Source organism: Chiloscyllium plagiosum, chromosome 45, assembly GCF_004010195.1.
Source record: "Chiloscyllium plagiosum isolate BGI_BamShark_2017 chromosome 45, ASM401019v2, whole genome shotgun sequence".
NCBI lineage: Eukaryota > Metazoa > Chordata > Chondrichthyes > Orectolobiformes > Hemiscylliidae > Chiloscyllium > Chiloscyllium plagiosum.
This window is the reverse complement of record NC_057754.1, coordinates 4,233,908-4,258,826: the sequence shown is the minus strand read 5'-3', so window position 1 is coordinate 4,258,826 and position 24,919 is coordinate 4,233,908. Positions and strand designations below refer to the sequence as shown.

Sequence of the window (24,919 nt, the reverse complement as noted above, 5' to 3'; positions counted from 1 at the left end):
AGAGATAGGGATAGGGGTGGAGGGGGTTACAGAGATGGGGAGAGGGGTGTAGGGACTGGAGGAGGTGACAAAGATACGGAGGGGGTGTAGCCAAGGAGGAAATTGAAAACAAGAATGTGAATCTGAAACTTGAGGCATGGGTGAAGTTGGTGGAGGGAGGGAAGAGTGATATTTGAACGAGGCTTGGTGTGAGTGAGCATACAGTCAGCAGAACATTGAATGAGCTCAGATCTGATGCCAGTGCAGTGAACAGGTGCTCATACAGCAACAGAGGTTCTTTGGCAAAGTGATAAGAATCCATGAAGGTAGCTGGCAATGGTTAGGAAGGAAAGATTGAATGTGGGAAGAGTCCAAATCCTGGGAAATGCTGGACCGTTCAGCACCACGGAGAGCGAGTGTTTGAACACCTCCCTCCTCTCCATCACTGGTTTGATGTGAGCGTGCCGGGGCGAGGTTCTGGAGCAAAGAGGGAGGAAAGGCCAGAGGTGACTGTCATCCTGAGGTGTTTCAGGGAGCTGGTTGGCAACAAGAGCCATCAACATGAGACTGGGATCCCAGGAGCTGCAAGCACAGATTGCCTTTCAATTATCCCACTTTAAATCATTCCAAGCCAAACCAGTCAGCCCAAAATGGAAGGAATTTAATCCATTTGGATTCAGCATCAACCTGGTATGGACGAGTTGGACTGACGGGTCTGTTTCCATGCTGTACACCTCTCTGACTCTGACTCTCTAACCCCAATCCTAGCAGCAGCTGGAGTGAATGGGAAGAGATTTTAATCCATTGGGAGTGAATGGGAAAGGGCTTTGGTCCATTGGGATTGTGTACAATGGGAGTGAATGGGAAAGGGTTTTGGTCCATTGGGATTGTGTACAATGGGAGTGAATGGGAAGGGATTTGGGTCCATTGGGATTGTGTATAATGAGAGTGAATGGGGAGGGGTTTAGATCCATTGGGATTGTGTACAATGGGAGTGAATGGGAAAGGGTTTGGGACCATTGGGATTGCGTACAGTGGGAGTGAATGGGAAGGCGTTTGGGTCCATTGGGGTTGTGTACAGTGGGAGTGAATGGGAAGGGGTTGGGTCCATTGGGATTGTGTACAGTGGGAGTGAATGGGATGGGGTTTGGGTCCATTGGGATTGTGTATAATGGGAGTGAATGGGAAGGGATTTGGGTCCATTGGGATTGTGTATAATGAGAGTGAATGGGGAGATTTGGGTCCATTGGGATTGTGTATAATGAGAGTGAATGGGGAGGGGTTTAGATCCATTGGGATTGTGTACAATGGGAGTGAATGGGAAAGGGTTTTGGTCCATTGGGATTGTGTACAATGAGAGTGAATGGGGAGGGGTTTAGATCCATTGGGATTGTGTACAATGGGAGTGAATGGGAAGGGGTTTGGGACCATTGGGATTGCGTACAGTGGGAGTGAATGGGAAGGCGTTTGGGTCCATTGGGGTTGTGTACAGTGGGAGTGAATGGGAAGGGGTTTGGGTCCATTGGGATTGTGTATAATGGGAGTGAATGGGAAGGAGTTGGGTCCATTGGGATTGTGTACAGTGGGAGTGAATGGGATGGGGTTTGGGTCCATTGGGATTGTGTATAATGGGAGTCAAAGGGAAGGCGTTTTGGTCCATTGGGATTGTGTACAAAGAAAGTGGAGAGGCTAGAAAAAGGTCATTTTCTCTGGAGAGTGGAGGCTGAGAAGAAACTTGGTAGAAGTCTATAAAATTATGAGGTGCATAGATAGGGTTGATGGTCAGAATCTTTTACCCAGAGTTGAAATGTTTGAAACTAAGGAGCATGTATTTAACTTCTATCAAGTTTCCCCTCAGTCTCCCTGGAGCATTGGAGGCTGAGGAGAGAACTTATAGAGGTTTATAAAATCATGAGGGACATGGATTGATTAAATACACAAGGTCTTTTCCCCAGGATAGAGGAGTCCAAAACTAGAGGGCATAGGTTTAATGTGAGAGAGGAACGATTTAAAAGGGACCTAAGAGGCAAAGTTTTTATGCAGAGGGTGGTGCGTGAATGGAATGAGCTGCCAGAGGAAGTGGTGGAGGCTGGTACAATTACAACATTTAAAAGGCATCTGGATGGATATATGAATAGGAAGGGTTTAGAGGGATATGGGCTAAATACTGGCAAATGGGACTAGATGAATTTAAGATATCTGGTTGGCATGGGTGATTTGGACCAAAGGGTCTGTTTCTGTGTTTGCACATCTCCATGACTCTACAACTGTGACTCAGGTTTTCAGGGAATCCATACAAAATCAAAATGGTCAGAGAACCAGTGCAGAAATGATGAGCTGAATGGCCTCGTTCTGTACCGTGACAACACTGTGGTACTGTGATTATTCATCAACCTCCACATTGAGTGGGTTCCACTGTATCCATAGAAACAATATTTTCAGGAAGGATGGACTGGAAGTGAAGGCCATAATGTATGTCCAGTCAGAAGACGGCAACTTGCATGATTCACTAATTCATGCTGGGTACTAACTTGTGCTGATTTTATAAAGATTGGTTTTCTCTCTTTTCATCGAGCAGTTACCCACTTTCAGTCTCAGGGAGGAAGCGTTCTCAGCCAGTTTCATCCCCTTTGCATCAAGATTTCCGGGTGAGTATTGACTGCTTATTGCAGAGGGGATAGACTGGTCCCTTGATGTTGGTCAGATGGTGGTCTCATGAACAAAGGCAGCACTCAATGCTACTGAAACCTGGGCAGTTTTAGATACAAGTCGCACTCCATGCTGAGTGAACTATGTCAGCCAGTGTAATACAATATCCCATTGAATACTTTCATGACAGGGACAGCATGGGGTTAAATACAAAATAAACCTCTCTCTACACTGTTCCCCATCAAACACTTCCAGGACAGGGTCAGCATGGGGTTAGATACAAAATAAACCTCTCTCTACACTGTTCCCCATCAAACACTTCCAGGACAGGGTCAGCATGGGGTTAGATACAGAGTAAAGCTCTCTCTACACTGTTCCCCATCAAACACTTCCAGGACAGGGTCAGCATGAGGTTAGATACAGAGTAAAGCTCCCTCTACACTGTTCCCCATCAAACACTTCCAGGACAGGGACAGCATGCGGTTAGATACAGAGTAAAGCTCCATCTACACTGTTCCCCATCAAACACTCCCAGGAGAGGGACAGTGCGGGGTTAGATACAGAGTAAAGGTCTTTCTACACTGTCCCCCATCAAACACTCCCAGGACAGGGACAGCACGGGGTTAGACACAGAGTAAAGCTCTCTCTACACTGTCCCCCCATCAAACACCCCCAGGACAGGGACAGCACGGGGTTAGACACGGAGTAAACCTCCCTCTACACTGTTCTAGCTGATAGAACCAAAGGGGAGATGAGAATTTGTTCTGATTAGTCCAAGCTGGTTTGAAGATGAAAGAATGGGAATTAAACTGCTTTTCTTGTCTCTCTGTGATAGTTGAGATGTGACTCTATGCCAGCACCACAAAGTTCAACCTTTTGTTTTGCTTTCTCCCTTCCCAGTAGAATTGGAAACACGACCTACAACCCCTGCAATTAAGGTACCTGCCCCGCCTCAGCCCATGGAGTTTGGCCCTTCCCAAGTCATCGGTAAGTAACCCTTTCCTTGCTAAATCTTGTTGGGTTCGGGGTAGGGCATGTTCGCCTTAGGATCCATCTCAAATAGTACAACAGCTCAGAGCAGCAAAAGGATCTTCTTCAGGATGGGGCCTCGTCATTCCAAATCAAAATGTTGCCAGTGATGTGGGCAGTAAGGTGGCTCAGTGGTTAGCATTGCTGCCTCACAGCACCAGGGATCCGGGTTCGATCCCACCCTTGGGCAATTATCCGCGTGGAGTTTGCACACTCTTCCCAGATCTGCGTGGGTTTTCTCTGAGTGCTCTGGTTTCCTCCCACAGTCCAAAGATGTGTGGGTTAGGGTGGATTGTCCGTGCTAACTTGATCCGTGTGTGCAGGCTGGGTGAGTTAGCCATGGGAAGTGCAAGGATTAGGTAGGCGTGTGGGGTCTGGGTGGGATTCTCTTTGGAGAGCAGGTGTGGACCCAGATGGCCTGCTTCCACACTGTAGGGATTCTACAATTACAGTAACTTCAACTATTACAATATTTTCAGTGGCAATATCCTGGTTAGTGCTAGTGTCCTGATACCATTCCCCAAGGTCATCCAAAGTTCAGTTGCCCCATGTAACCCCAACCAAGTTCCATCTTGTGTTCGCTCTGTTTATTCCCTAACACCGCGTTCCCACTTAGTCTCGCAAAGCTGCAGTCTGAAAATCCCCTATCCTCGAGTTCAGTTACTTTCCGCTCTTAAAAATATCTCCGGTTTGGTGGAGGGGTAATGCAGGAACATAGCTTTGAGATAGATGGTCCACCAGGTCATGTGAAGTGGAATGGTGGAACAGGCTTGAGGCTGAACAGCCTTCTCCTGCACTAGTTTCCTATATTCCGAAATAAAGCACAGAAATATAGAGGATTTACCATTTGCCTTACCTTCTGTACAATCTTGTTTCTTAATAAATTCAAATTGAGAGGCTGAAACCTGAAAAATGCAGCAATTTGGTATGATCCTCCTGATGGTAACACAGGACAGGTCAGAGAGAGATTTGGCCTGAGAGACCATAAGTTTTAATTATCCTTTTTGTTTCTTGTGGCGAGCAGTCACGGACCATATTTGCAGGAGACTGCCAATGTACAGTTAACAAAAGATCATAAAACTCAAAAGAAAAACACAGGCTACATTATCGGAGATAAAAACTAATGGAACAATCACAACACAAAGAAAGAAAGAGTGAACTCCTTTGTCCCAAAAATGTCCTAATGGTAACTCAGTCCTCAGTGAAGTCCATGCTAAAACCTCTTGGTCAGACTTTCAAGAGGTTACTTTGTCTTGGTTTTTTTGAAGAGAGGTTGTAAGGCAGAGTTACTGAGCTGTCTATCAGAACGTAAACAACTTGTGAGACCTTTAGGTTTTTTAAAAGTTGGGACAATAGAAGTAGCCTGGATGTGGCCAGCTCTCCAGGTTTGTTTTAGGTTTTAGGTTTAGCTTTAAGCAGAAGCTATTGGGTCTCAACAGAGCGAGAAGCTTCAGTGAATTTCTCCAGGCTGCTTCCCCCTCTGAACTTTCTCTTGATGTTTTTTTCCACCTGGATTGGAGAACTGCATGTGAGATTCTGTGTCTGAATTTTCTTTTTTTGCCAAAGGGTGTGTTAATGGGATTTTACTAAATTGGAACAGTTAATTAGTATTAGTTACTGTATCTATTATTCTGTTAAGTTTTCCAATACAGGTCGTTCCGTTATAACACTTATTTCATCAACACGGTTGATGAATTGGGGGTGGTTTTTCTACAGTGTGAACTTATAAAACATGTATTGGCTGTAACGCGATTACATCACCAACACGTTAAACGCTGTTTCTAAAGCACGATTTTTCTATAATGCAGGGTTGCATGAGAATGTACCCATCACGTTATAGAAGAAGTGACTACAGTTGTTATTTTAAGTTCCCCTTTCTTTGGTTGTATTTTAACTACAGTGTTTAAATAAATTGTGTTTTGCTTAACATCAAATAGTTTGACCTGTCATGTTGACACTTTACATGTTCCTTCAAAACAAGAGAAAATTAGGGTCTAGGCTACCTTCTTAAAATATTTTGAGGGGGTCTTGTCTCGTTGGCATGGCTGTTATCAATCTCCTTTTGTCAAATGTCCATGCTTTTACCCAATGCTATTTTCTTCTGTTCATGTCTCATTCTAAGAACCTTAAGATCTTAAGTGCTGACCTAGCTCACTTATTGCTTAATTTGGGTTCCTTAACTTCATGTTGTCAACAGCCTTGTATCACGTTTTCCTCTCTGACACCACCTCGTCCTTCTGCTTTCTCCTCACTCTCATTATTTGTTTGTGGGGTAGGGGGCGTTGCTGGCCTGGCCAATATTTATCACCCAGCCCTGATAGCCCTAGAGAAGGCTGTGTTGAGCTGCCCTCTTGAACCGTTGCAATCCTGCAGGAGGTAGGGACACCCATAATGTCGGTATGAAAAGAGTTCCAAGATTTTTGACTCGATGATAGTGGAGGAATGGTGATGGAGCTCCAAGTCAAGATGGTGAGTGTCTTGTCAGGGAATTTGCAGGGAGTGATGTATTCATGCATTTGCTGCCTATGTCCTTCTCGGTGAGAGCTGTTATGTGTTTGGAAGGTGTTGGACACAGCTAGGGACAGTTCCTCTGCTGCTATGGGCCTCTTCTCTCTGTATGACCCTGCACCTGGATCCTTCCCCTGTATGGTTGTCGTAAAAGATAAATGAGCTAATATCTTAGCTCAGGTATAGAATCATACAGCATGGACACAGACTCTTCGGCCCAACCAGTTCCATGCCAACCGTAATCTCAAACTACACCAGTCCCACCTGCCTGCTCCCGGCCCATATCCCTCTAAACCCTTTCCTATTCATGAACTTACCTAAATGTTTTTAAATGTTGGAGCTGTACCTACATTCATTACACACACTAACCACGCTCTGGAAGAACATTGCCCCCATGACCTTTTTACATCTTTCTCCTCTCACCTTAAAAATATGCTCCCTAGTCTTGAAACCCCCCCACTCTAGGGAAAAGACACCTGCTATTCACCTTATATATTCCCCTCATGATTTTATAAACGTCTTTAAGGTCACCCCTCAACCTCCTACGCTCCAGTGAAAAAAGTCCCAGCCTCCCCTTGTAACCCAAACCCTCCATTCCCAGCAACATCCTGGTAAATCTCTTCTGAACCCTCTCCAGCTTATCAACATCCTTCCCATAAAAGGGTGACCAGAACTGGACACAGTACGCCAGACGAGGCCTCACCAACATCCTGTACATCCTCAACATAAAATCCCAACTCCTATACCCAAAGAACTGAGCAATGAAGTCAAGCGTGCTAAACACCTTCTTAACCGTCTATTTGTGATGCAAACTTCAAAGCGTTATGTACCTGAACCTCTAGGGCCCACTATTCTACAACACTATCTTGCTAGTCATTTAGCTGAAATCACAGGAATCATAGAATCCCCACATCCCCTATCACACTGCATTTCCCATGGCTAATCCTCGTAACCTACGCATCCCTGGGCACTATGGGGCAATTTAACACGGACAATCCACCCTAACCTGCACATCCCTGGACACTATGGGACAATTTAGCACGGACAATCCACCCTAACCTGCACACCCCTGGGCACTATGGGACAATTTAGGACGGCCAATCCACCCTAACCTGCACATCTTTGGACTGTGGGAGGAAACCGGAGCACCCGGAGGAACCCCCACACAGGCACAGGGAAAATGTGCAAACTCCACACAGACAGTCGCCTGAGGGTGGAATCGAACCCAGGTCCCTGGTGATGTGAGGCTGCAGTTTCACCCCAAACACTTCTGGTGAAACATTGGAAACAAAGTAAATTCAATAAATGACTTTTCAACTCTTAAAACAAACTTAGACCTTCACAGAACTGGAAAACCAAAATCCATTCTCTTTCACTTTACAACCCAAATTCTGAAATAATATACCATGAACCCGTGGAAGAGGTAGAGATTTTTTTTGACATTTTCCAGTTCAGGTGGAATCCAGATAAGTTCCACTGTAGCAAAAAGAAAGCATTTATTCTCTGAAATAACTGCACAGAGGTCGGTATCCCGTCACCAGGTCACCCTTTTTTTATTTGAGCACAGTGCACTGGCTGTGACCAGTCAGCTAAGTCAGTGTCCTGAAGTGAGGAGACTCTGAAATCTCAGTTTATATCTGTCAGCCAGGGCACCCTGATAGACCCAGATTAACAACCCCAATCGAGGATCTCGTAGTCACTGAGATCCCTCTGGGTCCAATCATTATATTCTCCCTCTGTCTTTTTATGTATATATTAATTCATGGGCTGTGAACATCACAGGCTAGGCTAGTACTTATAGTCTGGAAGGCAGTTAAGAGCCAATCACAATGCAATTGGGTCTGGAGTCACGTGTAGACCAGACCAGGTAAGGATGGCAGATTTCCTTCCCTAAAAGGATATTACCGAACCATTAGTGACTCGCTTTGAGATCCAAATATAGAATCATAGCGTCGTACAGCATGGAAACAAACCCTTTGGTCCAACCAGTCCATGTTGACCATAATCCCAAAATAAACTAGTCCCACCTGCCTGCTCCTGGCCCATATCCCTCCAAACCCTTTCCTATTCATGTCCTTATCCAAATGTCTTTTAAACATTGTAACTACCCGCGTCCACTACTTCCTCTGAAAGTTCATTCCGCACATGAGCCACTCTCTGTGTAAAAAATTTCCCTCATGTCTTTTTTAAATCTCTTTCCTCTCACCTTAAAAGTATGCCCTACAAGTTTTGAAATCTCCCATTCTGTGGAAAAGACAATTACCATCAACTCGATCTGTACCCCTCATTATTCTAGCAGGTCACCTCTGACCCTGCTATGTTACAGTGAAGAAAGTCGAATGCTGGTTTGAATTCTGAGCCAAGTATGGGAGGGTGACCCACGGAATCTAATGGACAAGACAGGAGTCACGTAGCTTAGTTACTGGGCCATGTTACGATCAGTGAGTATGGCTTCGGGATCTGTTCTCACAGGTTCAGGGCTTGTGCTCCAGTTCCTTCCCATAAATGAAGGGATTATGACCTCACTTGTTTTGCTCCAACAAAGGGAAGTTCAATGTTCAACTCTGAATCACAGACAGCTCTGATTACAAATAGGGATTGTGATCGAGTGGCTGCACTTCATATTGTGTGCATCATTGCCCTCTGGTGGTCAGAGCCAGGGATGCGAATATTTGAGTCAGAAATGTACAGCACAGAAGCAAACCCTTCGGTCCATCTCGAGCATGCTGACCAGATATCCTAAATTAATCTACTCCCATTTGCCAGCATTTGGCCCATCTCCCTCTAAACCCTTCCTATTCCAGATGCCTCTTAAATGTTGTCATTGTACCAGCCTCCAGCACCTCCTCTGGTAGCTCATTCCACACATGCACAACCCTCTGTGTGAAAAAGTTGCCCCTCAGGTCCCTTTTACATCTTTCCTCTCTCACCCTAAACTTGTGCCCTCTAGTTTTGGACTCCCCTACCCTGGGGAAAAGACCTTGAACCTATCCATGCCCCCCATGATTTTATAAACTTCTATGAAGTCACCCCTTAGCCTCCAATGCTCCAGGGAAAATAGTCCCAGCCTATTCAGCCTCTCCCTACAGCTCAAATCGTCCAACCCTGGCAACATTCTTATAAATCTTTTATGCACCCTTTCAAGTTTAACAACATCCTTCCTATAGCAGGGAGACCAGAATTGAACGTGGTATTCCAAAAGTAGCCTAACCAATGTCCTGTACAGCCACAACATGACCTCCCAACTCCTTTATTCAATGCATTGACCAATGAAGGCAAGCATACCAAACACCTTCTTCACAGTCCTGTCCAACTGCGACTCTACATGAACCTGCACCCCAGGCTCTTTGTTCGGCAATACTCCTACCATTAATGTGTAAGACTTGCCCTGATTTGCCTTTACCAAAATGCAATGCCTCACATTTATCTAAATTAAACTCCATCTGATTGGGGTCCCATTGTTACTCTGAGGTATCCTTCTTCACCGTCCATTGCACCAACCAATGTTAGTGTCATCTGCAAACTCACCAACCATTCCTCCTCTATTCACATCCAACTCATTTTTATAAATGACAAAAAGGCAGTGGACCCATCACCCTGGATCGCAGAACTTCCATCGTCTCATAGACCTCAATGAGATTGCCCAGAAAAGTTCACGGGCTGAGACTCACTCTGTTCTCAATGAACAGCCAGATTCACCCCGGGGTGTCTGAATGGATCTCTGGAAAACCCTTCCCTTGCCTCTAGTGTCTGAGTCACCTCTAACCCGTGTTGGTGGAGTTTCAGTCCCATTGAATGGAATAGAAACCAGGAGATGAGAATTCCAGACCGGCAAGAACCAAATAATAATGACTGCCACCCACAACAACAGCAAGTTGGATTTGTATATTGTCTCTGATTCAGTGAAGCATTTCATTTGGAGAGTAAATCAGACAAAATTTGACCCCAAGCGATGTTGTGGCCCTGTGACATTACCGCTGGACTGTTAATCCAGAGCGGGAAGTGAGGACTGCGGATGCTGGAGATCAGAGTCGAGAGTGTGGAGCTGGAAAAGCACAGCCGGTCGGGCAGCATCCAAGGAGCAGGAGAATCGACGTTTCGGGCCAGAGCCCTTCATCAGTATTCCTGATGAAGAGTTCTGGCCCGAAGCGTTGATTCTCCTGCTCCTCGGATGCTGCCTGACCTGCCGTGCTTTTCCAGCAACACACTCTCGACTGTTAATCCAGAACCCCAGGTAATGTTCTGGGGACCTAGGTTTAAATCCCACCATTGCAGACAGTGAAATCAAAAAATAAATCTGGAATTAAGAGTCTAATGATGACCGTGGATTAATTGTTGATGGTCAGGAAAATCCATGTGGGTTCACCAGTGTCCTTTAGGGGGAGGGGTACTGCCATCCTTACCCAGTCAGGTCTACATTTGACACCAGACCCACAGCAACGTTGTTAACTCTTAACTAACCTCTGGGCAATTAGGGATGGACGTTAAATGCTACCCTTACCCAGTGACACCCTCGTCCGGGGACTGAATGAACAAAAATGATGGGCGAGTCCAGAACCAGGGGGTCACAGGAGAAGGAGGCAGGGTGAGCCGTTTCGGACTGAGATAGGGAGAAATGTCTTCACCCAGAGAGTGGGGGAGCCTGTGGGATTCTCTGTCACAGAAAGGGGTTGGGGCCAAAACATTAAATGTTTCCAAGAAGGAGTTGGATCTAGTTCTTGGGGCTCGAGGGAGGGGGAGAAAGCAGGAACAGGGACTGAGTTGGATGATGGTATTGGAGCAGACTTAAAGGGCCGAATGGCCTACCGCTGCACCTGATTTCCACATTAGGTAACCAAATGCTCAGGTGGAGGGATTGGTTTCAAGGAGTAGAGAGAGGCACAGAGATTTAGAGAAGGAATTCCAGAGACTGAAGGACCCATGCATCCAAGGGAGTGTCACTGCAGAACTACAGAGGCTGCTGGTGGAGTGATGGGAATGGCAAGGGTGTGTGTTTGCAAATGAATTTGCCTAAACCCAGGATGGCTCAGTGGTTAGCCCTGCTGCCTCACAGCACCAGGGACTCGGGTTCGATTCCCACCTCGGGTGACTGTCTGTGTGGAGTTTGCACGTTATCCCCGTGTCTGCGTTGGTTTCCTCCCACAGTCCAAAGATGTGCAGGTTAGGTGGATTGACCATGCTAAATTGCCCATAGTGATAGGTGCATTAGTCAGGGGTACAATGTAGGGAATGGGTCTGGGTGGGTTACTCTTTGGAGGGTTGGTGTGTATTGGTTGGCCCAGTGGGCCTGTTTCCATACTGTAGGGAATCTAATCTAAACCCAGAAGAGTGCAGAAATCGAACAGGGCACCAGCATGTAAGCGATCAGTTAAACTGGAGAGCCTTGCTGACAATTGATTGCATTTTTGTTTGTTTTAGTCTCATTTTTGTCACGTTCTCCTCTCTTGCCTTTCAGAAATGGACACGTGTAAAGTGGATCAGGGGATCTGCGGGCATGGAGTGTGTGTCTATGACCCGTCCGGGTACACCTGCGTCTGCCACACTGGCTACCAGCTTCATACCCATATCAAACACTGCGTGGGTAAGAGAATGCTCGACAGACCTGTGTTTGCGTGGAGGCTTTCACAAGCTCAGCTGCTGAGCGCTCTCTCGGAGTGCAGCGAGCTGGCACAGTGAAGGAAAGAGCCATTTTTTGTGCACATGGCAATCTGCCACTCAAAGGGCAAATGTTGAGATCAGTCTGTCTTCAGTGAAATTGTTTGAACGGCTAATGTTGGCCCAGGGAGAACTCACCCCCACCCCCCAACCCAGCCTGCTTTGAGATTGTAAACTCGGGGGTCCCTGAGAGGGTTCATGATGGTGTCGAGGAACGGGGAATGAGGTCTCTACCTGTGCTTCGGAGGGTTGGCATGGTTGGACCGAAGGGTCAGTTTCCATGTTATATGACTCTGTGACTGTTTGACTGTATGTTGTTCTTCCAGCTTCACTAGACAGGGACAGAGATGTTGGCCAGGGAATAGGGTGGCATATTGAAGTGGCAGGTAACTGGAAACTCTGGGTCATTTTTGGAGACAGAACGTAGGTGTTCTTGCCTGTTATCATCTTCCCAAATGTGGTAGACTAGACGGGGGGAAGTGCAGATGGATTGCTGCTTCACCTGGAAGATGTGTCTGGGGTCTTGGATAGTGAGGAGGTAAACAGGCGAGTGTCACACCTGCAATTGTGGGGGGATCAAGGCTCCTGATGAGGTGCCTTTCCGCACCTCACCACGTAAATGCAAAGTTGCTGTGCTTTCCCATCCAGATGTGAACGAGTGTGAGGACAATCCCTGTGGGGCCAGAAAAGGCGAGTGCATCAACTACGTCGGTACCTACAGCTGCCGCTGTTACCGAGGTTACCAGTTACAGGAACTCCCGGAGGGCAGCATCTGTGTCGGTGAGTTACTCCGGCAAGCGCTATCACTAAGTGGCGCCCCCGCAGCACGTGGCCACCTCCAGGATGTGCACCCCGGTACCATTCTCACCCAGCATGTGTTCCCATCAGCCTGTTGACTCCTCTCGCTCTGTTTCAGATGTCAACGAGTGTGCGGATGGTCGCTTATGCACCAACGGACGATGTCTGAACACCGAAGGCTCCTTCTACTGTCACTGCCAATCCGGGTATCGCCCAGTCAGCCATCAGACAGCCTGCGAAGGTAACACTAGTTGCAACCTTACCCAACTCACCTCCAACTCCCTTCAATACATAACATACACCCACTGTCAGCGCCTGTACATGTACAGTACAGTACACACACCCACTGTCAGCGCCTGTACAAAAACAGTACACTACACACACCCCGTCAGTGCCTGTACATGAGCCGAACACAGTGGTTATTAGTAAACTCACTTCAGGAATGGATGATGTATCCATGAATGGATTTCTTTTGCGGGAGACTCTGGCACAGTGATAGTGTCACTGGACTTGAGGACCACAGTCCCAGGCTAATGATTTCGGTCAATATTTACACTCAATTAATTAAATTCTGGAATTAAAATCTAGTCTCTGGGATGGCAATCACAAAACCTTCTGGGTTCACTGATGTGCTGAAGGAGGGAAATCTGCCCTACTTACCTAACCTGGCCTACACCAGACCCCCACAGCGATGTGGTTGACTCTGAACTGCCCTCTGCAATTGTCTACCAATCTGCTTAGTTCAAGGTCAATTAGAAATGGATGACCTATCACGGAAATGAATAAATGACAGTGTAAATGAACAGTACACACTGCGAGGAGGGGGGTGGTGTTAGAGAGAATGATTCAGTTATGCCTGCTATTATAGAGTTTGTTAACAATCACATAACACAAGGTTATATTCATTAAGAGACAGCGCCTCAAAAGCTAGTGCTTCCAAATAAACTTGTTGGATTATAACCTGGTGTTGTGTGATTTTTAACTTTGTCCACCCCAGTCCAACACCGAGTTACTCAGTGTCAGATTTCATAAAAGCACTGTGAGCAAAAGGATGAGGAAGTAACTTGCCTGTTTCATGTGGGATTGAGATTCTTTCAAAGATTTCAGTGGTTTGCTTGCATCTGACTGATTCCAAATTGTCAAAGACTTTGGTGAGGCTGCACTTCGAGTATTGTGTTCAATTCTGGTCTCCACATTCCAGGAAGGATATGGAGGTTTTGGAGAGCGTGCAGAAGAGTTTTACCAGGATGTTGCCTGAATTAGAGGGTAGGAGCTATAAGGGGAGGCTGGAAAAACTCAGGTTGTTTTCTCTGGAGCGGCAGAGGCTGAGGGGAGACTTGATAGAAGGCTATCAAATTATGAGATGCATAGATAAGGTTGACGGTCAGGATTGTTCTCCCCCAGAGTTGTAATGTCTAAAACTAGGGAGCATGCATTTAAGGGGGGGGAGGTTAAAGAGGGTGTGAGGGGCAAGTTTTTTACACAGAGAGTGGTAGGAGTCTGGAACGCACTGCTGGGCATGGTGTTGGAGGCAGATATGATAGAGGTGTTTAAGGGACATTTAGATAAACATGCAAGGGATGGAAGGATAAGGACCAAGGACTGGCAGAGGGACTAGTTTAATTTGGTGTCATGTTTGGCACAACACTGAGGGTCAGAGGGCCCGTTTCTGTGCTGTACTGCTCTACGTTCTCTGATCTTTATCCTAGATATTAATGAATGCAACAATCCGAATACCTGTCCACGGGGCAAATGCAAGAATAAACCTGGAACGTATGAGTGTGTTCCCTGTCCAGAGGGATACCGGAGTCAGGCTGGAGAGTGTTACGGTGAGTACTGGCCCCTCCAATGACCAATCAGTGAAGAGAAGGAGGTGGAGGTGGATTCATTAACGTGAGGCAAGGGAAAATCACTTGGGCGAGGTGAAAAGGGTGTGTCTTTTCAGTGGGTGGAGACGGTTCAGAACCATAGGATGGTTTTAGGATTGAGGGAATCCCACTTTCATACTGGCCACTGAACCATTCTCACACAAGATGGGCTAGGTGTAGTGTAAAGCTCTCTTTACACTTTTAAACAGAAAATAATTCTCCCTCTACACCTTTAAACAGAAAGTAAAGCTCCCTTTACATGGTCCTCATCAAGCATTCCAAGGAGAGGAAAGCACAGGGTTAGGTACAGAGTAAAGTTTCCTCTACACTATCCCCATCAAACACTCCCCAGGACAGGGACAGCACGTGGTTAGATACAGAGCAAAGTTCCCTGTACATTGTCCCCCATCAAACACTCCCAGGACAGGGACAACACGGGGTTAGATACAGAGTAAAGCTCCCTCTCTACACTGTCCCTAACAAACACTCCCAGGACAGGGACAGCATGGGGTTAGATACAGAGTAAAGCTCAGTCTACGTTGTCCCCCATCAAACACTCCCAGGACAAGGACAACACAGGGTTAGATACAGAGTAAAGCTCTCTCTACACTGTCCCTATCAAACACTCCCAGGACAGGGACAGCACGGGGTTAGACACAGAGTAAAGCTCGCTCTATTCTGTACCCCATCAAACACTCCCCAGGACAGGGACAGCACAGGGTTAGATACAAAGTAAAGCTCTCTCTACACTGTCCCCATCAAACACTCCCCAGGACAGGGACAGCACGGGGTTAGATACAGAGTAAAGCTACCTCTCTACACTGTCCCCCATCAAACACTCCCAGGGACAGGGATAGCACAGGGTTGGATACAGAGTAAAGCTCGCTCTATACTGTACCCCATCAAACACTCCCCAGGACAGGGACAGCACGGGGTTAGATACAGAGTAAAGCTCCCTCTACACTATCCCCCATCAAACACACCCTAGGACAGGGACAGCACGGGGTTAGATACAGAGTAAAGCTCCCTCTACACTGACCCCCATCAAACACTCCTCAGGAGAGGGACAGCACGGGGTTAGACACAGAGTAAAGCTCCATTTGCATGTCCCAGGTCAGGCATAGCGTCGCAGTTCATTTCTTTTCTTTTTGCTGCCTTTGTTTATGTTCAGTGCGGTCACTGATACTCTTGGTCTCTCCTCGATCACAGATGTTGATGAGTGCCTTGACCGATCCTTCTGCTTAAACGGAAAATGTGTCAACACAAAGGGATCATACAGCTGTACCTGTAGCAAAGGATTTAAACCTGCACCTGATGGAAAGAGCTGCCAAGGTAATTATAACCTTCGGAGCTGTCCTCACTAATAGGCCTCTCTATGGGGCCTGGGTATATCTCTAAACTGGTCTCCATGTAGGAAAAGCCAGTAATGTAAATGTGACACACTGGTCTGACTTGTCTTATGTTTTGAAATGAACCATCGGTACAAACATTGCTACTTTTTTGTTAATTGTTTTATTCCCCTCTGTGAGGCTTATCTTTTCTTTCTGAGTAACAGGCCTCACATTGCGACCTGCTGCGTTTGCCTCACAATATATTAAGTCTCAGTGTGGGCCTGTAGTGTTCATTTCTGATTAACTCTCTCACTGTGGCACCTGTGTATATGGAAATGTAGAAAATAGGAGTAGGAGCAGTCCATTTGGCCCATCAGGTCAGTTCCACCATTCAATACTATCCTCTATTTCAGCGCCATGCTCCCACTATGTTCCCATAGGCCTCCATTGCCTTACATGGTAGAGAACTGCACAAGGGGCCCACTCCATGAGTGCCCTTTCACCGCCTCCCTGCTCACTCTCCAAGGGCCTAAACAGTCTTTCCAGGTGAAGCAGCATTTCACCTGGATTTCCTCCTATCTTGTGTACTGCATTCGCTGCACCCAGTGTGGCCTACCCTACGTTAGAGAAACCAAATATGGACTGGGTGACCACTTTTAACACAGTATCCTGCTCACGTTCTCATATGTCTGACCTCTGCGATGCTCCAGCGAATCACAGTGCAGAGTGAGGAGCAACATCTCATCTTTAAACTAGGCTCTTTACAACCTTCTGGGCTCAATATGGACTTTAACACCTTCAGATTTTGAACCTATTCCTTCCATTTCTTTTAGTTTTGCTTGTTACATTCTCTGTCACCATGTTCTCTCTCCCCTCCCTGTGTGTTCTCTCCAGTCTGGCAGTTAGACACATCATTGTTCTGCCATCCTCATGCTCCGATCACTTCATCTGAACTATCAGCATCCTTTCTTCCCCAGCACTCCACCTCCCAGCACTATTGCAAAGATATTGTCCCCTCCAGACTTCACATCAGCTCTGATATAGAGTCATCTAGGTTTGAAACGTTGGCTTGCTGTCTGTCCATGGAGAGTGTGGTTGTCTGACCCGCTGTGATCTCCAGCATTTGTTGTTTTCGGCCAAGACGTTTTTACTGTCCAATGTTGGGGTCAATCTCTCTCAGTATTGCAAACCTACCATCTCAGGATTCAGTTCAATGAACTTGCATTCCCTCGATGCAAGTTTACCTTTTCTTAGCTAAGGAGACCAAAACTGCATATAATACTCCAGGTATGCCCTCACCAAAGCCCTGTGGTAAGAGTTCCTTGCTTCTGTATCCAGATTTTCTTGTAATTAAGATTAACATGCCATGTACCTTCCTAACAGCTTGTTGCACTGATGTGTTTGCTTTCAGTGACTGACGTGCAAGGACACACAGATTCTTGTGTACGTCGACGTTTCTCAATCTATCACCATTAAAGTAATCCTCAGCCAGTGTGCTTTTCCCACAAAATTGGATAACTTCACCCTTATCCATGTAATACTGCATTTGCCCACTAACTTCATACTGTCTAAATTGCCTTGAATACTCTTTACACGCAAACTAACTACTCTCAGTCTCCTGGGGTTTGGTGTTGTCAGCTGAAATAACTCCACAGAAACTAGTATCCTGTCACCCTCAAGTGCATTGTCATTGATGCAGATCTGGCTTCCTAAGAACCAGCTCACAGAGTGCACAGAACCCCTGACGCTGTTCTGAGGGAGGGTCACCAGACCCGAAATGTAAATGCTGATTTCTTTTCACAAATGCTGCCAGACGTGGCTGAGCTTTTCCAGCAACATCTGGTTTTGTTTACCCCCTAACGCTCCTGTTGATCTTTGTCAGCCATGGCTCCCTGATTGGACCAGGTTAACGACCCCAGTCAGGGAACTCCTATTCTGTGAGGTCCACCTGGCTGACCTTGTTATAGTTACTGCACCAGCAAAATTCAGGACAAAGTTTTGCATCCCTCGTTTAGTGTGTTAATGTATATTGTGAATAGCTGGGACCCAAGCACTGATGATAGAACAGTACAGCACAGTACAGGCCCTTCGGCCCTCAATGTTGTGCCAACCTTTTATCCTACACTATGATCAAACTAACCTACATATCCTTCATTTTACTATCATCCATGTGCCTATCCAAGATTGGCTTAAATGTCCTGAATTTATCTGACTGTACTACCACTGCTGGCAGTGCATACTATGTACCCACCACTCTCAGTGTAAAGAACCTACCTCTCCATCTCCTCAAACCTTCCACCAATCATCTTAAAATTATGCCCCCTCATGATAACCATTACCACCCTGGGAAAGAGTCTCTGGCTATCCACTTTATCTAAGTCTCTCATCATCTTGTACACCTCTAACAAGTCACCTCTCATCTTTCTTTGCTCCAGTGAGAAAAGCCCTAACTCGCTCAACTTTTCTTCATAAGAGATGCCCCTCCAGTCCAGACAGCATCCTGGTAAATCTCCTCTGCACCCTCTCTAATACTTACACATCCTCCATATCATGAGACGACCAGAACTGAACACAATATTCCAAGTGTGGTCTAACCAGGGCTTTATAGAGCTGCAGTATAACCTCAAGGCTCTTAAACTCAATCCCCCTGCTAATGAAAGCCAACATACCATACTCCTTCTTAACAACCCTATCAACTTGACACTTTGAGGGATCTATGCACGTGGACCCCAAGATCCTTCTGTTCCTCCACACTGCCTTTAACCCTGTAATCTGTATTCAAATTTGACCTTTAAAAATGAATCACTTCACACTTTTCCAAGTTGAACTCCATCTACCACTTCTCAGCCCAGCTCTGGGTCCTGTCAATGTCCTGTTGCGACTACAACAGCCCTCCACACTATCTACCACTCCACCAACCTTTGTGTTATTGGCAAACTTACTAACCCACCCTTCCACTTCCTCATCCAAGTCATTTATAAAAATCATAAAGAGCAGAGGTCCCAGAACAGATCACTGCAGAACACCATTGGTCACTGAGCTCCAGGTTGAATATTTTCCATCTACTACCACCTTAGCTAATAGGACCAAAACTGTTCATGGTATTTTAGATCTGTCTAAATAGCGCCTTCTATATAACTTCCCTATTTATATGCTTTTTTTCTTTAAAATAAAGCCCAATAATCATTTGTCTGTCCTATTACCTGCTGAACTTGGATGCTAGTTTTTTTCTGACTGGCTCACATGGACTTCCATATCCTTATGTGCTATAGCTTTCTGCAGTCTTGCTCCATTTAAATAAAACTTCACTCCACTATCCTTGCTGCCAGACTGCTTAACCTCACATTTTCCCATATTATCTGCATCTTCCAAGATCTTGCCCACTCCCTTAACCCATCTACATCCTTCCATTGACTCTGTGTTAGCCTCATCAACTGTCTTCTCACCTATTTTTGTATCATCTGCAAACTTGCTCCATTAATTTTCCTTATCCAAGTCACAAATGTAAATAGAAAGCAAATAAATGTAGCCATGTGGCACCATACTAATTACAGATTGCCGTCCTGACAATGCTCCCACTTATCCCAAATCTTGTCTTCTATTTGTTAGCTGATCCTTCCATGCTTATATAATAGCCCCAACACCATAAGCTCTGAGTTTAAAATACAATACCTTATCAAGCACCTTTTGGAAATCCAAATATATTGCATCCATTGGTTCTCCTTTATCTATCCTATTTGTTGCCTCCTCAAAAAATTCTAATGAATTTGTCAGGCATGATTCCCCCTTCATGAAGCTGTGCTAATCCTGCTTGATTATTTTATGTATTTATAAATGCTCTTGGATCTTTTATAATATATACTAACATTTCCCAGGAAAGGTGTGAATCAAACTGGCCTATAATTATCTGTGTTTTCTGTCTTGCTCCATTTTTCAATAGATGCATTACATTAGCATTTTCAAATCCTAAGGGATTTTCCCAGAATTGAATGGGGGCATTACTACCAGCAGCTTCACTATTTTGGTGGGTATTTCCATTAATATCCTAGGATGCAACCCAACGAGGGCTTATCAGCCTCTAGCCCTTTTAGTTTCCATAATATGTTTTCTCTCGTGATATTCATCTATGCTCACTGTAATCTCTGTTCCCACTGTGTGGACATCGATGTGTAGCAATGACTTCCGCAACTGGGTGCTAATGTCTTGACATGCACAGGATCTCTGAATGGTTGCACAGCCATATAGCTTAGCAGGATCAATGCAAATCAAATAAATTGCATTTATTTCCTGTCCCACTTTTGCCTCTTGATTATTTAGTATTTTTGGAATGTTATTAGTGTCTTCCACTGTGATGAAAAATGTTTATTCAACTCCTCTGCCATCTTCAGGTTCTGTATTGCTATTTACTGCACCTCATACTCCAAAGGGCCTTTGCCCACTGAAACCTCTCTCTCCCTGTGTGTATATATGAAGGAGGTCTGGATGTCCATATTGACATTACTTCTTCATTTGCCCTCAAAGGTCTTTTTTATCAGCATCTTTTGTTGGTTTCGAAACTTGCCCAATCCTCTGCATTACCCCTAATCTTTGTCCTTTCAACTGATACCATCCTTAATTTCCTTGGTTTGGTTTCTCTCCTTCCTGGAATCCTTGTGAATAGCTAACTATTTTTAAAAAATATTTGTCACCCGTTCCTCATCTGCCTGTTTTGCTAAACTCTTGATCCCCATTCCACTCGAAGCAAGCACTTATCATAATTATCGAATAATTCAGAAATAGCATTCCTGCAAACCTTAAACATTATTTAGTTGAGCATTAAGTGTCTAAGATGCAGAAACCTTCGATATTCAACCCAGACAGTAACAGGCAGGGAGGTAATCATTTGGGAGTCCACAAGGAGATTGAACAAATAGAAAACCTGGAGGTGGAACAGGTGCTAGTTTTAGTCAATAAAAAATGGGCTTTAGTCAATAAAGCAAAAAGGCTAGAAACAAAAAAAATATAATGTTTCCATTGCAATGAGACCGGACGTACCAAAGCCAATTGCTAGGTGCTCAATGGGACAACAGTTGCATTTGCAACAAAGTTCAAGGAATCCTCAGAAAAGAGGACACGAGGAAAGGAAATGGGTATTGAAACTGCAGTTGTTTTACAAAGAGAACATATAATCTTCTGAAAAAGGAGAAATTTCTCAGGACAGTAAAGAAAATCCTTCCTCGGTTCATTAGAGTCAGATCGCTAGAGGTTCAGAATAATTTATTTCAAGAGGAGAAGTGTTTGGAGAAATACACCAATAAAGTTATTGAGGAACACTGGAGCAGGTTAGTCACGAATGCTGACTGGTAATTCTCTATCTTCCAGGAGGAGAATATACTGTAATAATTGGAGGTATATTTGGAGATTACAAATCAATCCTATTGTGCAGAGTTGGACTAAAGAGTGACACAGCAAACACTCTTTAGAGAGGTTGTAGCCGGAACAGTGAAACAAACCCTTATAAAAGGAATTGAGTTTATTTGTGGAACTGGTCTTGCTGGTTCAAAACTCAGTCTCAGTAGGTGGCATAAAAATAAGTGGAGGTAAAAGAAACTGATGTTACATTCTAGAGCATTTGGATTATTTATTGACTGTGTTGTGACTAGATCTCAAGCCCGTAGAATTAGACAGGAAAAGGAGTTAGTTACAGCACAGGGGAATGCAACGGATATTACAGCCAAAGTACGCAGAAACAGAAAGATGCAAAGCTGAAGCTCTTTTGTCTGTAAGCACGCACATTTCTTCCAAGATAGATAGTACAAACAGAAATAAGTTAATAATACCTGATAGTAGCTATTACAGGGGTTTAGGGGTTACCAATTCTGGGAAACTCAATATTCAAGGATATTTTAAATGTAGGTTTGCTTGCTGCGCTGGAAGGTTCATTTCCAGACGTTTCGTCACCCTACTAGGTAACATCTTCAGTGGACCTCCAGGTGAAGCACTGCTGCTGATTCCTGCTTTCTATTTATATGTTTGGATATGTTCAAGGATATTTGATGCACTAGAGGAACAGGCAAAAAGGTAAAGGAGATAGGGTGGTTTAGTTAATGAAGGATGCTATTGGTACAGCGGTGAGTAGTGACATGGGTGTAGGAGATTGTGACATGAAGTTAGAACGGAATGGGATAGTATTAGGATGGGGAAAAGGCAAGAAAGTAGAATTAAGGATTAACAGAGCACATATGATCTCATCAAATGGAGAAGACTCGATGGCTGATTAACCTACATCTGCTCCTATATCTTATGGTCTTATACTTTGGTTACAAATAAGGAAGAGCAAAGTAAATGAGTCACAGCTGGTAGCCACTTATAGGCCAAAGAGTTTCCTCGCAACGTGTAAGTGTGGAATAATGGAGGTGTATTAAAAGGGCACTAGAATTATCATGGGTTGCTTTGATCTTCACCTTGACTGGACAAATCAGATTGTCAAGGGCAATATGGAAGATGAACATGTCGAGTCCACCAGGGATTATTTCTGCAGTACCCCACCAGTCTTCCATTCTGTAAATCTCTCAAACATCTCACTGTGGGGCCTGTGTTTGGTCCCTTCAGTATTTGGCTTCACTCTGAGGCCTTTCCCTTCCAGTAACAGACACGCTCTGTGTCCAGCATTGTTCCCACTTTGTTTTCATTCTCCATCCCAGTCCTGATTTGTTTTGTTCACCTTGTTTTAGACATTAATGAGTGCAGTGATGGGCAGCTCTGCGCCAATGGCCGCTGCTTGAACACAGAGGGGTCCTTCCAATGTCGCTGTCGCCCTGGCTATCGCCTGTCTAACCATCAGACTTCCTGCGAAGGTAACTTGCCTCCACTTCAGTTTTTGTTTAATTTCTGGGTGAATTGCACACTGGCTGCGAGACAGAATTAAATGGATGGGCAGAGTGTAGGAGGAGAGGTGTGGCAAGTTAGGTTGTTAATTTGTACATGAATTGTGTGCTTACTTTGGGCTGTACGGTAGCTCAGTTGTTAGCACTGCTGCCTCACAGCACCAGGGTTCAATTTCACCCTCGGGCGATGTCTGTGTAGAGGTTTGCACGCTCTCCCCATGTCTGTGTGGGTTTCCTTTGAGTGCTCTAGTTTCCTCCCACAGTCCAAAGATGTGCAGGTTATGTGAATTGGCTATGCTAAATTGTCCTGGGATGTGCAGGCTAGGTGGGTTAGCCATGGGTATCCATTGCAAGGATAGGGTAGGGGTCTGGGTGGGAGGGTTGGTGCTGACCCAATGGGCTGAGTGGCCTATATAATTGAATTGTAGGAATTCAATTATTCTAATTTCCTCTGTGTTAGCCTCCCCCAATCCTCATCACAATTTAATTGTAAGCACCTTTTTATGGAAGTTTATAAAATCATGAGGGGTATGGATATGGTGATAGCAAAGGTCTTTTCCCTAGGGTGGGGGAGTTCAAAAGTAGGGGGCATATTTCTAAGGTGAGAGTAGAAAGATTTTAAAAAAGGTACAAGGGCAATTTTTTTTTACAAGGACAGGAGTTCACATGTGGAATGAACTTCCACATGAAGTGGTGGTTGTAGCTACAGTTACACTGTTTAAAAGACATTTGGATGAGTACATGAATAGGAGCGGTTTTAGTTTTAGTATGGAGGGGCAAAATGTGTCAGTGCAGGCTTGGAGGGCCGAAGGGCCTGTTTCTGTGCTGTTATGTTCCCGTTCCTTGTTTGTTTGGAGGGATATGGACCAAATGCAAGCAAGTGGGACTACTTTAGTTTGGGAACGTGGTTGGTATGGACTAGTTGGACCGAAGGGTCTGTTTCCGTGCTGTATGACTCTATGGTGAGCATTAACTGTGGGATTCAATTTTGCTTCTATAACCAGAAACAGCTAGAAGCTTGTAATTTATATCTCTGCAAATAAAAGCTTATACTTTCCTGTCCTCGTATCCTTCACTACAGAGAATCAGGGAATAAATAATTTCTTCTCTATCTCTGCTGACCGGAAGGGTCACTGGACCCGAAACATTAACCCTGACTTCTCTTCACACATGCTGCCAGACCTGCTGAGCTCTTCCAGCAATTTCTGTGTTTGTTTCTGCTTTACAGCATCCGCAGTTCTTTTAGTTTTCATTTCTCATGTTTTGCCCTCTCACACAGATATCAACGAGTGCTTGGAGGTAGCAGGGGTCTGCAACAATGGAGAGTGTGTCAACATGCCAGGATCCTATACGTGCCAATGTCATCTGGGTTTCCAACTGTTTGATGACACAAGGTGTAAAGGTAATAGTTGAGGGCTAGAGCAGTTCAACATGAGCAAGCAGCTACCAAGGGTTCCCGGAACTTCTGCCTCCATATCCCTCATTTTTAAAAATTTATTATTGTCACCTGTACCGAGGTACAGTGAAAAGTTTTATTTTGCATGCAATACAAACAGATCGTACCATAGAAATTGTATCAGGATGATAGAACAGAGCGAGGAATACAGTTGCAGAGACGGTGCACAAAAAGCGAGATCAACATTAGCTTTAAAGTTTGAAAGGTCCATTCAGAAGTCTAAGGGGCAGCACAGTGGCTCAGTGGTTAGCACCGCTGCCTCACAGCGCCAGGGACCTGGGTTCGATTCCACCCTCGGGTAACTTTCTGAATGGAGTTTGCACACTCTTCCTGTCTGCGTGGATTTCCTCCGGGTGCTCCAGTTTCCTCCCATAGTCCAAAGACGTGCAGTTTAGGGTGGATTGGCCGTGCTAGATTGCCCCATAGTGTGCAGGCTAGGTGGATTAGCCATGGGAAATGCAGGGTTACAGAGATAGGGTCAGGTGGGATGCTCTTGAGAGGGTCAGTGTGGACTCAGTGGGCTGAATGGGCTGCTTCCACGCTGTAGGAATTCTATGATTCGTACCATATAAAGTGCATTAGGGTAATAGAACAGAGCGGGGAATATCATGTTATGGCTGCAGAGAAGGTGCACAGAGAGTACGATCAACATTATAGTTGAGAGATCCATTCAAAAGTCTAATACTAGCAGGGAAGAAGCTGTTCTTGAATCTGTTGGTAGGTGTGTTTAAGCTTTTGTATCTCCTGCCTGATGGAAGTGGTTGGCAGAGATTATAACCG

The 24,919-nt window shown here is 45.2% G+C and overlaps 1 protein-coding gene across 3 annotated transcripts in view; it reads left to right on the top strand.

Annotated features, from left to right (window-relative positions):
• ltbp3 (latent transforming growth factor beta binding protein 3) overlaps positions 1-24,919 on the top strand; it is a 172,437-nt gene that overhangs the window by 127,035 nt on the left and 20,483 nt on the right. For 2 of the 3 annotated variants that reach the window (XM_043682671.1, XM_043682669.1), the window contains exons 10-18: positions 2,558-2,627; positions 3,529-3,615; positions 11,621-11,746; positions 12,469-12,600; positions 12,737-12,859; positions 14,328-14,447; positions 15,696-15,818; positions 22,531-22,653; positions 23,963-24,085. In XM_043682671.1, coding sequence (XP_043538606.1) covers positions 2,558-2,627; positions 3,529-3,615; positions 11,621-11,746; positions 12,469-12,600; positions 12,737-12,859; positions 14,328-14,447; positions 15,696-15,818; positions 22,531-22,653; positions 23,963-24,085 — 1,027 coding nt within the window. The remainder of the gene's footprint in view (positions 1-2,557; positions 2,628-3,528; positions 3,616-11,620; positions 11,747-12,468; positions 12,601-12,736; positions 12,860-14,327; positions 14,448-15,695; positions 15,819-22,530; positions 22,654-23,962; positions 24,086-24,919) is intronic. The other variant, XM_043682670.1, reaches the window with a different exon arrangement.